At 34.3% G+C, this 16,526-nt stretch overlaps 1 protein-coding gene across 1 annotated transcript; it reads right to left on the bottom strand.

The window, feature by feature from the left end:
- On the bottom strand, positions 1 to 1,573 carry LOC133852304 (bidirectional sugar transporter NEC1-like). Its single transcript, XM_062289036.1, has 6 exons — positions 1,451 to 1,573; positions 1,288 to 1,324; positions 946 to 1,156; positions 644 to 808; positions 398 to 517; positions 1 to 308 (listed from the first exon to the last, which is right to left on the bottom strand). The coding sequence occupies exons 1-6, from the start codon at positions 1,500 to 1,502 to the stop codon at positions 129 to 131; spliced, it is 765 nt and encodes a 254-aa protein (XP_062145020.1). The 5' UTR covers positions 1,503 to 1,573; the 3' UTR covers positions 1 to 128.
- Positions 1,574 to 16,526: the final 14,953 nt, after the last annotated feature.

The following is a 16,526-nucleotide window of genomic DNA, read 5'->3' as shown; positions in this document are numbered from 1 at the left end:
TGTGTGAATTACACCCATTATATTCGATCTCTAGGGCTAATTAGAAGCTTCTAAATATTAATTGCTTTTTCTCAATCATATTATTTGGAGTCTTAGCTTTGTAATTTGTATCCGCTCGATCATGATCATCACACGTTGGATTCACTTGGCTCAACACTAGTCTCCATTGTCGTCTCTTCTGTTGTGCTCATTTGGATGCCGCCATCCTGTTGCATAGATTCTGGCAACACTTGTTTCTTCGAATTCTTGTAAATAATGTATAATATCATCTGAGCAGTTCCGAACGTGAAACCTAGAATGTTTGGTGTCTGAAAAGGAAAACAATAAGCAAATTAATTAATAGACTTATTATAATTAAGCAATTAAGGGTAAGATAAAAAAAAAAGGGGTTATTTACCGCTATGAAGAAATCCTTTATCAATAGCCCATAGATGAACCACATTGTTGCACAGACTGTCAAGAAGGATGATAGTGGCAATGGCATGAATTCCACACTCTTTGTTTCTATAACTAGCTTCTGATAAAAAAATAAAATAAAATAAAATAAAATTGAATCCTGTTATATATATACACACACGCGCTTGAAATGGTGCATAATTTGGATATATATTAAATATAGAGTACATAACAATTAATTAATTACCATGACACTAAGAGGAGCAGCATAAACACAAACAGAAAATATTGCACAAATCCATCCAACAGCCGTGAGTCGTAAAGAACTCTCTTGAATCAGTAACGACGTGCAAAGTATAATCAACCCCAGAAGTGCTAAGTTAAAGAAGATAAGTAGCTTTGCCGTATATATCTGCAGAGTAATAAATTTAATTATTTTATTTATATATATTCTTTTAACAACGATTATATATATGCTACAATTACTAATTAGCAGAAGATAATCAATATATGGAGCAAGAAGAGAGATTAATTAAGACTAGTACGTACCCTAGCTCTCCCTGGTGCATATATCATGAACATGATGAGGTATGTGGATTCAATGACACACCCAATGGAGTTGATGATGATGAGCATAAGAGCACTTGTCTTCAGGAAGGCATAGTAGAACGTTAAGGTGGCGCTAAATAGAGCTACTGAATAAGGCAGTGATTGGAAGCCTTGTGTTGATTTTTTCTTGCATATCCTATAAAAGGTTGGCCTAGCAAAAATAAAAAAGAAAATCATTAATTAAAAAGCTAAGTGATATATAGATCGAGAGCTAGCTAGCTAGCTAGCTTCATAATTAAGCTGAAATTAATTCCAAATATAAACATGGAGAGAGAAACTCACAATGGGGCTAGATATACAAGGAAGGAGACGATAATGCCTGTATATAATTATGAGAAATTAACAAAAAAAGAAAAAAAGAAAGAAATAACATTAGATGATGAGATAGAGTATATATATATATATATCATGAACTAAGAACAGCATCAATTAATTAAGTAGGTACCAAGAAGGCCGAAAACAAAAGAGAGGTGATCATCAGCATGATTGATTGCCATTCTTGGTGTAGTTTTTTATGGTGGCCTGGGGATGGATCAGGCTAGCTAGCTAGCTCTGTTGAGGAAGCTAGGGCACTACAAAGAGCAGCTTGTTAATTACAAGTACTCTTGGTTATGGGTACGTATTTATATATAAATATGATATGATATGATCATATAAAAAGGTTTAGAAGATCGAGATCAGGGACGGAGGGAAGGGGGGCTGGCAGGGGCCATGGCACCCCCCCGGCCCCCGCCGCCCTCCCCAATTTCCACTACAAAAAACACTATATTTGGCCACGAGCAGTTAGCCACGTGTACGGATACTGTACACGTGGCTAACTGGTGGCCACGTATTCCCTGCGTGTTAGATTCGGGTGCAGCTAAATGCATATTTGGCCGCGTGTGTCTGATACACGCGGCCAATTGGCCACGTGTATTAAAATACACGTGTCTAACAATTAGCCACGTGTATTCAAATACACATGGTTAACATTGGCCACGTGTATTCAAATACACGTGGCTAAACGTATATATATATATATATATAAAAAAAAAATTATATATATATATATTTTTTGATACGTGTTAAGAATACACGTTGCCAAAATCAAAAATATTGCTTTAAAAAAAAGAAGATCTGTTCTTTTCTTCTTCTTCTTCTTCTTCTTTTTTTTTTTTTTTTGTTTTTTTCCTTCCTAATACGTATACGATATACCTATACGAAACACATGCAGAACCAACTTGTCGTCGACTTAGAACTGGCCGGTCGGAGTTTGGAGAGATAGAGAGAGATACAGAGAGTGAGAGAGAGAGAGAGAGAGAGATAGAGCGAGCAAGAGACGTCGTAAGGCCGGAGGGAAGGCCGACCACGCGGTGGTCGGGAAACTGGCCGGTGGTCCAGTATTGACGGAGAGAGAGAGAGAGAGAGAGAGAGAGAGAGAGAGAGAGAGAGAGAGAACAAAGAGAATAGAGAGAACACTGAGAGAGAGAGAGAGAGAGAGAGAGAGAGAGAGAGAGAGAGAGAGAGAGAGAGAGAGAGAGAGAGAACAGTGACGGAAAGAGAGAGAGAGAAGTTACTGAGAATATAATTTATATATATATATATTATATTTCAAACTAATGGCAGGTGGGTGCGCGGGAATTGTCCCGCGCGCCTACCTGCACCAATTTTGGCCACGTGGCCTACAGCTATGTGGCCAAATTCTTAATTTATATTTTAAATATATTTTTTATTATATGGTGGCCAAGTGGCCAAATTCTTAATTTATATTTTAAATATATTTTTTATTATATGGTGCATAAATTTTAAAAACAGTTCGCCACATGTATTTTATACACGTGGCCACTTGGACGCATGTATACATATACGTCTCCAAGTGTCCATGTGTATTAATACACGTGGCCAAATGGACGCATGTATTTTATACACGTGACCAAATTAGCCACATGTAATTAATACACGTGGCTAATTGGCCACGTGTAATTAATACACGTAGCCAATTGCAAATATAAATATAAACAAATTATAAAAAATATAAATATTTTAGCTACACGTATTAATACACGTGGCCAAGTGGCCACGCATAAAAATACACGTGGCTACTTGGCCACGCTTATTAGAAACGCGTGGCCACTTGGCCACACGTATGGCCACTTGGCCACGCGTATGGCCACTTGGCCACGCGTATTAGATACGCGTGGCCATACACGTGTCCAATTGGTCACCCGTAATTAATACACGTGGCCAATTGCAAATATAAATATAAACAAATTATAAAAAAAATAAATATTTTAGCCACGCGTATTAATACACGTGGCTACTTGGCCATGCGTATTAGAAACGCGTGGCCACTTGGCCACGTGTATTAATACACGTGTCCAATTGGCCACCTGTAATTAATATACGTTGCCAATTGGCCACGTGTAATAAATATAGGTGGCTAATTAGCCACGTGTAATAAATACTCGTGGCTAACTGTCATCTAGCCACGTGGCTACAGTAGCCGTTACTGTAGCCATGTGGCTAATTGCATGTTTTTTTGTAGTGTTCCTAAAAAAAAAAATTATAAGGTGGATTCTATTTTTTTTTGTAAAAATATAAAAAATATAAAGTAAAAAAATAAAAATTTAGCCTATTGGCCTCTACCAAAAAATTTATTTTGGCCACTGATCTCTGCCCACAAAAATTTCTGACTCCGTCCCGATGGAGACTTTGTGGGCTACAAGTAGATAAGCTGGGAAGCTCTAATATTAATTATTTCCTTTTTTGGAGCTAGCTTTACTTCTTGGTTCTTCTTCTTCGGCATCGTTCATCAACTTTCATCAATAGCTAGCTAGCCGCTTTTAGTAGCCGTACGTTTGTGAGTAATATATATATATATATATATTCTAATTTCTCTATTCATGGTATAATAAGTTGCTATATATATATATATATATATATATTCTAATTTCTCTATTCAAATCTGATAGTAATAAAAAAGTCTTTAATTTGCAACATTATGAGTAAAATATATATTGGAAGCTAATGATAGAACGTCGTTTGGTTACTATTATTTGGAAGAACAATTTTAATTTGAACGAGATTTTATTTCCGTAGGCTGTGTTTTTTTTTAAAAAAAAAAAATTTTTAATATTTTTTTTTAAAAGTTTTATTAATTTTAATTTTTAATTAATTTTTAAAGATTTTTTTTTTAATTTTTTTATATTGTGCCATGTGCCAACCCTCATTGGTTGACACGTGACGGTCCATTAAAATTTGGACGGAAAAATAAACGGAAGTACCAAGTCAGTCTTTTTTCAAAATTCAGATACTATTTGTGAAGCGAAATAAAATTGAGGTAGGGTTAACAATTTTTACACGATTCGCGAATTCTACACGGACACGATACAAATATATAGGGTTTGAGTTTAGACTATAACCCGTTTATGACCCGCCAACCTGTTTATGATACGTTTATGACCTTTAAACCGTTTATAACATGTTTATGATCTATTTTTTTTTTATATATATATCAAATTAGCTAAACAAGTTGACACGCCAACCCATTTTGTCAAGTCTAAATTGAGGTATCAAAAAATAAAATTTTTAAACCACTGGTACCAAATATGTATTTAATCCAATGAAATATCATATTTACAGCCTGATACCCCTTCTGTTTATTTGACATTGTTAAATCAATAATTATTCTACAAGTTTAAATTAATAAATAAAATAATTATTTTAATTATTTTAATTAGCCCTGATGATCAGTGAGTCGGTTGACGTGGCTTGGAAAGCGAGTCAGCGGCTTGAGTTGAGCCATGTGGTGACGTGAAGCGATTGAGAGAATAAAGACTAGTAATGGGGGCCAACAGGCAACCGAGTTTGTTGTACGTTTTGCTCAAAGCTCGTGAGATGTGAGAGCCCACTAGCCTTTACGTTCAAACGGTTTCAACCAATACACCGCGTCTAGACTAGCTTTTTTTTTTTTTTTTTTTTTCTTTTTATAAAGTTAAAATTTTTAAAAGCAAAAATGGTAGGAGGAGATGACGAAAGATGACTATTCTACTTATATATATATATATATAGTAACACTTATGCATTAACAACTAATGATAAGAGGGACTTAAATGGTGAGAAACTACAAATACATTCTCAAGAACATTAGTGAGATTTAAAACGGCTAACTATTGGAGTGCAACAACACCACTTTGCTCATGTCACATGGACGACTTTTAGAACATGTCTCATAAGGTTTGATTTTAAATGTTATAAAAGATTTTGGCTTCCGTCATTAGATACCAATTGGTTTTCAGATAAAATGGTCAAAGACCCGATTTTATATATACTAATACTAATTAATCAAATTCGTGCAGAGATTATCATTGCGGGATTCAAACCTTTGTATGACTTAGTTTGTCTAACCACTTTCGTTATCTTGCCCTACCCAACAAATATGATTGAACATTGAGTTTTTCCTGAGTTGGGATTGAACTCCTATTGTCCTGATTTTCTGCCGATCATGAAAAGCACTTGATATGTGAGATTGAGTTTGCAAAGAAGCATTGCCAATTTGATCCCACTTAATCTCTTGATTTTGTGCCACTAATCCTGACACGTATTTGATGAATCAATATAAGTAGCAACTTAAAATAAACACACACAAACAATGTTATCTAGCTATGTGCATAAATCACTTGTATGTTGTAGTTAAGAGAATTTCACTACTCCCTTGTAACTCCTTCCTAATTTGAATAAAAAAGAAGAGATTTTCACTATTATTTGGAAGATTTCCTGGTCAAATAGGTTACATCAATATTAGTTGAGTTTGAAAAAAAGCAAAGTTTCTATTGATTTACTATTTTTGTCATCATAAATTTGAAAGAAAAAATGCTTGGAGTACTACAATTTTTATTATAATTCTTTTATGTTAGTTTGTAAATGATTTGCAGTAAAAGTTGTAGTACCAATAACAACGCTCATTTTACGGTCGTACAAATTCTTAGCCATATACGAGGTTTCGGCAAATTCTATCGGGCCAATTAAATCACATTGGTATAGTTTCTATCTCACTTTCACTTTTTGCCTTTTAACAAATAGTCTTTTGTTTTTTTCTTTGAAGTTCAATGCATTAGTTATGGCCTAGCTACAATATGAACTAATATATTAAAAAGAAAAAAGGATAAAGCCCCATTAATTGCGTCCTAGCATTAGAAAGCTTACATATACATCTTCTGAGTTTGGCTTTTCTTAAAACTGCATAGAGTGTATAGTATGCCAGCTATAATTTGTACCATGTCCAAGTCCAATCCCAATTCTTGCTGAACAAGTTAATTAGCAATATTAGTATGTTTTTCCTTCTATCACGAAACCGATCAATAGTTTCTTGGCCTTCAATAAAGTGCAATTATTTGTTTTCACACGTACATATAATTGAGAGTGGTAGAATATTAATTAAATAATTAATTTTTTAAAAAAAATTTAAAATTTTGATATAAATGATGATTTAATTAATATGGTATCAGAATAAAAATTTTAAGTTTTGGTTCTAATTACACAGTTTACTCTAATTTTAAATTAACAATTACGCGTATTGAGCTTTAGTTGATGATGTCAAATTTTAATTATTTGTGAGATTGGAAGCCTTTTATGAACTAGAAGTAGCGAGTCCATAATCTCCTAATAATCTAGTCATTATGAGCAAAAGGATCACCCAATGGTAAATAATAAAGGTTTTGATTAATTAGAAAATAAATTTAAATAAAATAAAATAAAGGTTTTGATCAATAACGAGATTCTCATGTATATATTCTTTCTGCATGATAATATCCAAAATGTTTATAAAAGCTGTGGAAGAATATTCAGGGTCTTAAAATATTAATTAATTAGTTATACAAGTAGGGATGTAAAAAAACCAGTCCGTTCGACAACTCGCTCGATACCCGCCAGGTTAAACTCAACCCGAACTCGAGCTCGGACTGTACAAACCCGCTCGTTATTGTAGAAACTCGCTCGATTAATAAGTGATACATACCCAACTCGCTCGACAAAACTCGATAGGGGCTCACGAGCTTAACTTGTTTAAAGCTCGACCCAACCCGCTCGCCCGACTCGTTTAGGGGCTCATGAGCCTAGCTAGCTCGTTTAAAGCTCGACTCAACCCGCTCGCCCGACTCGTTAGCTTTTATATATATATATTGGTTTATATAGATATAAGAATGTATATTAATAATTAAGTAATGTATATTATATTTATATTGGTTATTCAATATTTGTATCTATATTACTCCATTTAATCTTTATATCATTATCATATGAATATAACCATATAATTTAAGTATTATTATTACATATTTATGAAATCATTAAATCACATGATCTGATATTTAAAATCATAAGAATTATGTGATCATATGATAATACTTAGTTCATATGATCTAATTTAAGTATTATCATTAAATACTTATGAGTTGTGATGAAGCTCGACTCAACTTGTTAACTCATTCATACATCTTTGTATATATATACAAATATAGTTAGAATATTTTAATTAAAATGAGTGATATACATTTAAATATGTATATTAGTAATTGAGTAATATATGCTATATAAGTAACTTTAGGATAACATATTAACTAGTTAGTTAATAAACTAATCTATTATTTAGTTAATTAATATATACTAAGTAAAATAAGTGAATTAGTAATATAGTTAGAATACTCAATATTTTGTGTTAATATATATATATATATATATATATATATATATATATATATATATATATATATATATATATATATATATATACATGTGTGTGTGTGTGTGTGTGTGTGTGTGTGTGTGTGTGTGTGTGTGTATTATATATTAGCATCAAGTACTGACATTTTTTTTGAACCGTTTTACAAACGGGTCCACACTTAAGTATTAAAAACTAAAATTGATCCGTTTTTCACTAAAACGGTTTAAACTTGAGCTGCTTTTATAAAAACGGCTCAAACAGGTTGGAGCCACTTTTCTAAAGCGTCTCAAAACGGTTTAAGCCGCTTTTCTAAAGCGTCTCAAAATGGATCGAGCCGGTTCAATAAAAGCTCTCCAAATGGCTTGGGACGCTTGTTAAAACGGTTCAAAACTTTTTGAGCCGTTTTCTAAAGGGGCTCTAAATTGTCAAAACGGCTCTAAATTAGAAAATAGTTAAAATATATTGTTAGAGTCGTTTTAAGGGTTAAATGGGCTTGAAATTATAAAAATAATTAAAATATAATTTTAGAGCCGCTTTAAGTGTTAAAAAGGCTATAAAACTAAAAAATAAATAAAATAAAAAATTTTAATTTTTGAAAATACCTGATAGCAAAAATATTGTTCATATATATATAAACTCATAAACATTCACATAAACTCAATATATAACCCAAACTTCATATCAAGGCATTAAAACAAAAACAATGCCTTAATATACACACCAAGACATTAAAACAAAAATAATAACAAATATAACATATTACCATATATAATTTCACTTAACCGCAAACCGATCAAGTTACCTACAATCATAAACAACATATCACCATAAGTAATTTCAAAACATAATACATAAGTTACCTATGATCACAAACTGATCAAGTCCAACCGATAACACAAAAAGTTACCTACATCATTTACAAAATTCAATACTACATTCACAACAACTCAAGATGTCTTTTTCACGATAGCTCCTTATGCGTATCAACATCATCAGATGTTAAGAGCACGTCACCTACATTAGTGATTCAAATGAAATGTGTTATGCACATATATATAGTAACGATACACTTTATATTTTCTACTTTATATACTAAAAAGAAATTATAGTTAATCATGTTTGGAGCTAACCTGGTGGACTAATTACTGTGGATGTCACCTTCCCGATGAGCCTGATGCAGACGAAGAGTTGCCTAGAAGTAATGCATTGGCTCTTGCAAGATCGTCAATCATCTTTTGCATTTTCCATCATTTTATCATGTTTTGCAATTCTTTCATTAGTTTGTTTCCTCTCTTCATCCGTTCTTCTCCTCTCTTCGTCTGCTCTTCTCCTCTCTTCGTCTGCTCTTCTCCTTTCTTCTTCCGCTCTTCTCCTTTCTTCCTCCCATCGCTGATCCGATATTCTCTTCTCTTCCTCCCACTTTTTTATCATCTCATTCATTTGAATATTAAATGAAGCTTCTTGAGTCAACCGTGATGTGGATAATCGAGAGGTGGGTCTGACTGGTAATGGGCCAACCCCTATTCCATGAACACAACCCGAATATTCTGCCCTTCCCATTGCCCTTGCAAGAGCATCATCTTTTGCCCATAGTATTAAACCCTGTGGAGATACAAGATTCGCTCTTGCAGTGTCATCTGTCATCAGCTCCTTCAACTTTTCCTGACATATATATATATATTAAATGTGTTAATTATTAGACACTTATTTGATTAAGAATAAATACTTATACCACTTTATTATATGATATATTCAACAACACACAAATAAAGACAAAGTTAAGCACTTACAATTGTCTCCCCAGCTGTTTGCATGCTAGGTGTCCCATCCCTTTTGGTATGAATTGCCACAAAAACTTTTGCTCGGGTGGGTGGCTTCTGGTTTGATATCTCCTACGAAAACAAATATACAGTTATCAAACAAGAGTCAAATGTGCGAACGTGAATAAGAACTTCTATATTTAGCACCAAAAATAAATATCTACAAAAAAATGATCATCAACTAGTAACATGAATCTTGTTAATAAATAAATCAATATATTTATTATTGTGAACGAAATCAATGGACCAGCTCTTTCGCGACTCTGGCGTAACTCTTTGAGCCAGATGTGTGAAATATCTTATTGACACTTTTTGATATTTGTCTATTCCTCTCATCGATCTCTTCATCAACTGCTTCAAGTACATAATCGGCTTGCACTTCCACTTGACACTCACTATTATCTGCCTGAATATTATACATGCCAAAAACATCTTACAACATGAACTACATCGTTCTTGACTTGTCGAGTATTGGTACATTATTTGCAGCCGGAGCCGACTTGAGAGATTCAACAATAGGTACTTTATTAGGTACAGGAGCCCTAATCTTCTCCCCATGCCAAATCCATTTAGTGTAATTAGGCATAATTCCCCTTCCACCAATCAAATGGTCATATACTTCTTCTGGCCGTAGGCTCTTGTCCAAGCCACACTTTTTGCATGGACACACAATTAAATTTTTATTTTTGGAGTTCGTAACTGCATATTTCACGAACGCTTTGGCCCCTTCCATATACTCCCTCGAACCTCTCCACTTTGTCATCCAACTTTTGTCCATATTTATCTTACTACATTACAATACACAAATTTAAATTGGGGCATGATTCAACAACCCGAGTATAATGCAATTTGGCCTCCAAGTTAAATTCTTAATTCCATCATTAGATTTTTTTATTTATTTTTTTTTTTCATACTATTAATACTATGCATATCAAGCCATTGAAACCAACGATTTATAATTTTGTCATAGTTCAAACCTTTCAGTTTCAGCTTTTAGGTTTGATTTAGGTTCAGGTTAGAGGACAAGGAAGAAGACGATGACAAATGACACATAATACACTTTATTAAATGCAGTGTTTAATTAAGTTTGTTGCTTGACTTTTTTATACCCCAGATACATGCTATCTTAAAAGTCTACAGAGCATAGATTTGTTATTTTTAGTTTGTAGACTATTTTTACTTTTACTTACACAGGCTACCACCATTTTTACTTTTTAATATTTGGGCCACCAAACTAACTCAAGGCAACTTTACTTGCCAAAAAAAAAAAGGACACAAAAAACTTAAAACAACTTTAAAAATAAAGCTTAAACTATATAAGGTTTCAAAGGACATGGAAACCAAATTGTGAATTGTTATTTAGACTTTTACAAAACTTTGGAATTGTTCTTTCAGTATTTTTTTTTTTTTTTTTTTTTTTTTTTTTTTTAAATTTTCCTTTTTTTTTAAAAAAAAGTTTTAGGAATATAATTTAACTTTTCTATTTATTAATATTTTATATTTGAATTGTTCAATCAAAATAATTGATTACGAATATATATAGTTTTTTTTAACATTTTTTTATACTATGAAATATGTAATTGCAATAAAAATTACGTAATATTATGGAGAGTAACAATGATCTCATTATGCTTCAATCAAATTCGAATCAAGCTCGTCCAAGATAGATTTAACAAATACGCCGGTAGATATATATATATATATATATTCTCATGACCATCATAGTAATATAGACCAAATATGAAGACAATTAAATAAATTAACTCAAGGCATGATAAAATAAATTGAAAGTTATATTTATGTATTTTATTTATCTATTTAGTTAGTTATATTTTTTAATATTTTGAATCAATTTATTTACTTTTTTTTTTTTATTTAAAAAAAAAAAATTTGACCCCCCAACAAATATCCTGGCTTCACCACTGTTTTCATTCATAATTCACCAGAAAACACTAGAATATTACACTGTTATTATATTTTTTAGTTTTTCTTTTTTACAATATTTTTTCTTCCCTGAAAAGTTTTAGGTATGAATCAAATTTTTACACTAATTTATTTTTAGATTAGTACCCTATCTAAATAAGCTTTTATATTCAGATTGCTCTTTTAAATTAATAGTCTATGAATATATAGTTTTTTAATGGTATGAAATATATAAATTTAAAAAAAAAAAAAAAAGTAGCAATAAACAGCAGAATTTTTTTTTTTAAAAATAAAATAAATGGAAAAAAAATCTTTGGTTGGTCGTTGGTATTCCTCGGTGGCCGAGCTTGTTCCCTTCGCCAGTTGGAGTTGTGAGAGAGAGACTTGAAAAGAGAAAGTGTGAGGAAGAGAGAGAGAGTTAAACAGAGAAACAGAGAGCTAGAGACCGAGGGACTTACCCGGCCTTCCGGCAGTACCCCGATCGGTGGTGGGGTTTTAATGAGAGAGCGAGACATGGAGGGAGAGAGAGAGAGAGAGAGAGAGAGAGAGAGAGAGAGAGAGAGAGAGAGAGAGAGAGAGAGAGACCGCCAAGCTCGGGAGAGGACAACACCGAGGCTTGGAGAGGAGAACGCCGACAAAGAGAGGGAGAGAGAGAGAAACAAAGAGCGAGAGAGCGTGAGAGAGACAGAGATGCTAGTAGGCTTGGCAATTCGGGTTCGTGTCGACCCGACTGACCCGATTTCACAATTGGGTTCAACACGAACCCGACCCAATTCATAATCGGGTCAAAACTTGTAACCCGGACATGACCCAATTGTGAATTGGGTTACACAACATGAACCCATGCCCACCCCACAACCTCAATCTGCACTGCAGTCACAAGAGAAAATAAAAGACCCAAACAATACAATCCGGCCATGGTTTGCAAACCCAGATCACACAGGAAACCGTGTTCACAGGCTCACAGCCAACAAGCGCCAAATCTAGGGCTCCCAAGTTCGCACTGCAATCACAGGAGAAAAGAAAAGACCCAAACAACACAATCTGGCCATGGTTTGCAAACCTAGATCACACGGGAAACCATGTTCACAGCCAACAAGCGCCAAATTTGGGGATCCTAAGTTCGCAAACCGAAAACTCGAAAAGACATAGCACTGAGCCCCTGATTTGCTAAACCTCAATCGGCGTAAAGTCGTGAGTGTGAATAGTGAACCAAGAAGTGAAGGCCGCGTGAAGTCGTGAGTGTGAACCCGTGAGTACGTCCGATCCGAAGGTAAAGCTATGCGGCTGTGCGGCTATGCTTGTGAAGACTCAAGACAGTGAAGTGAAAAGAAAAGTGATGGTGGAAGACTGAAAGTGTGAAAGGAGCCAAGGAGGGGAGGCGTGTGTCGTGAAGATGGTGAAGTGAAAACACTGAAAAGTAAAGTGGAGTGGGTAAAGTGATGCGGGTTACACGGGTAGGGTTTTCCCTTGGAATCTTGGACCAAAAGACTGACAAAAGTGACGTTTTAAAAAAGAAAAAAGAAAAAAAGAATAACAATCGGGTCATAATCGTGATTGGCGGGTCACCCGTGGTTTGACCCACCAGACACGATTATAAACGGGTCATAATCGGGTTGACCCCATTATGACCTGAACTCGATAAAGCCAAACTCAAACCCTGTTTTTTCGTGTCGTGTTTGTGCCGGGTACGCGGGTTGTGTCAAAAATTATCAACCCTAGATCCCGGAGGAAGAAGACTACAGTAAGTGGAGAGAGAGACGTTTTTTAAAAACAACTTTGAACTTTCGCAATAAATGCGAAATGACAAGAAAGGAGTGGCGCGGGACAGAACTATGTCTTGCGCGCACGCCTTCCGACTTCAAACAGAGTTGTTTTACTCATTACAAAACGATTCCATTTGGAGTTGTTTTTAGAGAAACGACTCTATCTAAATTCGTTTTGGACAAAAATGACTCCAATTATTTTAAATTTTTACTCTAAATATTTATATGTATATAAATTATATATCTATATATATAATATCACAACAAATCAATAAATATTAATTATAATCTCTTGATAAATATATAGTTAGTTATTAATATGTCTAATTAGTATATAACATGTATGTATGTGTGTGCATGTATAACATATATATTGTATATACACATATTGCCATACTAACCAAGTACTCTTCTCTCTCTTTAGAGAGAAAACGTCTAAAGTTTCTAGACAGTGAGAGAGAAACCTAAAAGCTTTGTTCGTCGGGGAGAGAGAGGCTTCACATCTCCGATCCCATCCTAGTTCTGGTGCTTTCCCTCTAGCCTTTAGGGCAAGTTAGGGTGGTCTTTGTCTTCAAGCCTTTATGTTGTTGAAGTTTTTGATCCTCTCGGTGCTTTAAGTGATGGAGGTTGTTAATTGGGTTTTTCTTCTTCATCTTCAACACTTTTTTTTCCTATTTGCTGCAAGCAGTGATTTTTAGGTGTTGGTCCGTGAAGAATAGTTGGTGTTGGTGGATTTTCAGTGCAGATATGTTCCAAGTCCGATCTTTTATACTCGGTTGGATTTTATCCAACAAGAACTATCTAGGTGCAGTAGTAGCCGGCCTTTTCTGGTCAAGATGGCCATTTAATGAGGCCGTGTGGTTCGTCTCTGGTTGGTGTGTGACCTGCATGCGCCGGCAGTTTAGATCTTTTGTTTTATGTGCGTGTGGGCTACAACAATTTTTTCCGGTCTTGGAAGGTGCCATTTTAAGCTCGTAAAGGTCGTCCATCGCTAAGGGGGTTCCTCGAGAAGATGTATGCTTCACACATGTTGATTCTGGCGGTCGTTTCTTTCTCGAAACCGGTATGTTGGGTTCTCTATTTGTTTTTTGTTTGTATATTCTTGCTTGTATGTGTTCACACTTAATTTTTAAAATTGGAGACTTTTTTTTTGATAAAAGGGCTGAAAATGGAGCCGTTTTTATTAAAAAAAAAAAAAAAAAAAAAAAAGGCTCTAAATGGAGCCGATTTATATAAAGTGCCTGGAAATTGAGCCGTTTTCTAAAGTGGCTCAAAATTGAGCCGTTTTTTATAAAAGGGTTGAAAATGGAGCCATTTTTTTATATAAGGGTTGAAAAAAGATCATTTTTCCTAAAAACGACTCTAATTAATATTGATGTTTTAAATAGTCACGGCTCGAATTAGAGCCGCTTTTGTAGAAACAGATCAAATTTGAGCTGTTTTATATAAAGCGGCTCTATTTTGAGCTGTTTAACTATAAGCCGCTCAATTTTTATTTTTATTTTTTTTTTTTTTTTGAAGTTGAGCCGTTTTTAGTTTAAACGGCTCAAATTTGAGCCATTTTATAAAAACGGCTTCAGTTAGTAACCTTTAAAAAAAAAACGGCTCCAAATGAAACGGCTCAAAGTGCCTTCTTTTTTTTTTTTTTTTTTTTTTTTTTTTTTTTGTATATATATATATATTATTCTTTTTTGTTAACGTTTGGGAATCATACATCCCTTATCTGTGAGTTGAGAAAGATTTCCATCGCCGGCAAACTTGAAGCAGAAAGCAAAAAGAAATTATTCCCAAAATAATCCTAAAATCTTATGTTCAACTCTTGCCATTTTGAGCTGGTCTTCTTTGTCATAATATGTTAGTGCCATTAATTCGGCATCTAGTAACTCAACTGCTAATTTTCTTGCATCAATATGGGAAATGAATAGCATAACATAATTCTACCATTTGCAAGAAAAAAGAAGCTACAATAGCTTTTATTATAATTAGTGCTTACTTAACTAGTAGTTTATGTGACACTTATCACAACCGGTATTAAACAATTAAATTTACTTACCATGTGAGTTTGTAAATGAGTTGCAATAAAAACTTTTCCATTCAAGCATTTAGACATTTGCTATATCACTCAAGTAAGCTATAAATACAAAAAATGTTACAAAGTTTTGTTAGAAAATGTTGTGGTAGATTATATGGCAGTGCCAAAATATAATTACCATCTTTGATATTTATACGATAATCCAATGACGACGTGTTTTGTATACGAATAAATATATATTGTTCAACAATTCTCCATTCAATCTTGTAATTAGTGTCCCAAAAACACTTAAGTGAAAAGGGGGAGAGCCAGGAAATGGCTAGAGAGAGAGAGAGTTTATTCAAATGGTTAATTAATTTCATTTATGTGATAACTAGCTCAATGCAAAACTCAAGCAAAAGGATATATAGTAGTACTTGAGCTGGCTTCTAAGCGTTTTGAGCACAATATTCCTCTGGTGCAAATTGCATGCAACTGTTTCCTTGTAATATCATATATGAACTTTTGGTTTGTTTGCTGGCATGCTCCCAATGTAGTAGACTGATCATCATCCGCAAGTATCGCCAAACAGAAGACTTCTTTCCCAGGTTGAGCTGCTTCACAAAAATATAATGTCCCTTCAGGTCTAACTTCAAGGTCCGCATTCCGTAAATGAAAGGTCACACCAGGAAGGTCTCTCAACGCTTCCGGCACACTATATACGCTCGTAGCAAAGATCAAAATATCCTTCAAAAGTCTACTCCTAGTCATGTTAGGTAAACCTGAAAAATAAACCAGAAATGTGTTCTTTTTACTTCATCATAAGCGGGCCTACTGATACGCGTAAAAGTACTTCCTGAGTGTATAACACACCCTCCAGAACCATCAAATTGTAAAATAAATGGCGCTGGATTTATGTTAAGTCCTGTCCCATTAATGCTGATGCCTAGCAAATCAATGTAGTAAGGTGCGGAGCTTTTAAATTAGTCTAGTTTTGTCGTCTGTAAACCTGTTGGTTGAGATATATATATCTGCGCCGAACGTTAGATATGTGCCCAAGGCATGACCATCGTTGAACTTGAGGCAGTATGAGAATGTTCCATGACTCAGAGAGCCTATTTGATTCACAAAGGAACGGAGACCCCATCCCAAGCCAAATATTCCGCTTACTTGATTGTCATCCTCACCGTAGTTCATATCAGTACTGTCAATTGTGCAGCCAAAAACAATGTTTGGAATAGTCTGAGGCATGCCACTACTAGAAACGAAAGTAAAAGCTTCGTGACCGAGAATGCCAGTTG

Source organism: Alnus glutinosa, chromosome 12, assembly GCF_958979055.1.
Source record: "Alnus glutinosa chromosome 12, dhAlnGlut1.1, whole genome shotgun sequence".
Lineage (NCBI taxonomy): Eukaryota > Viridiplantae > Streptophyta > Magnoliopsida > Fagales > Betulaceae > Alnus > Alnus glutinosa.
Note: the sequence above shows the minus strand (reverse complement) of the source record. Positions and strands in the feature narration are given on the sequence as shown.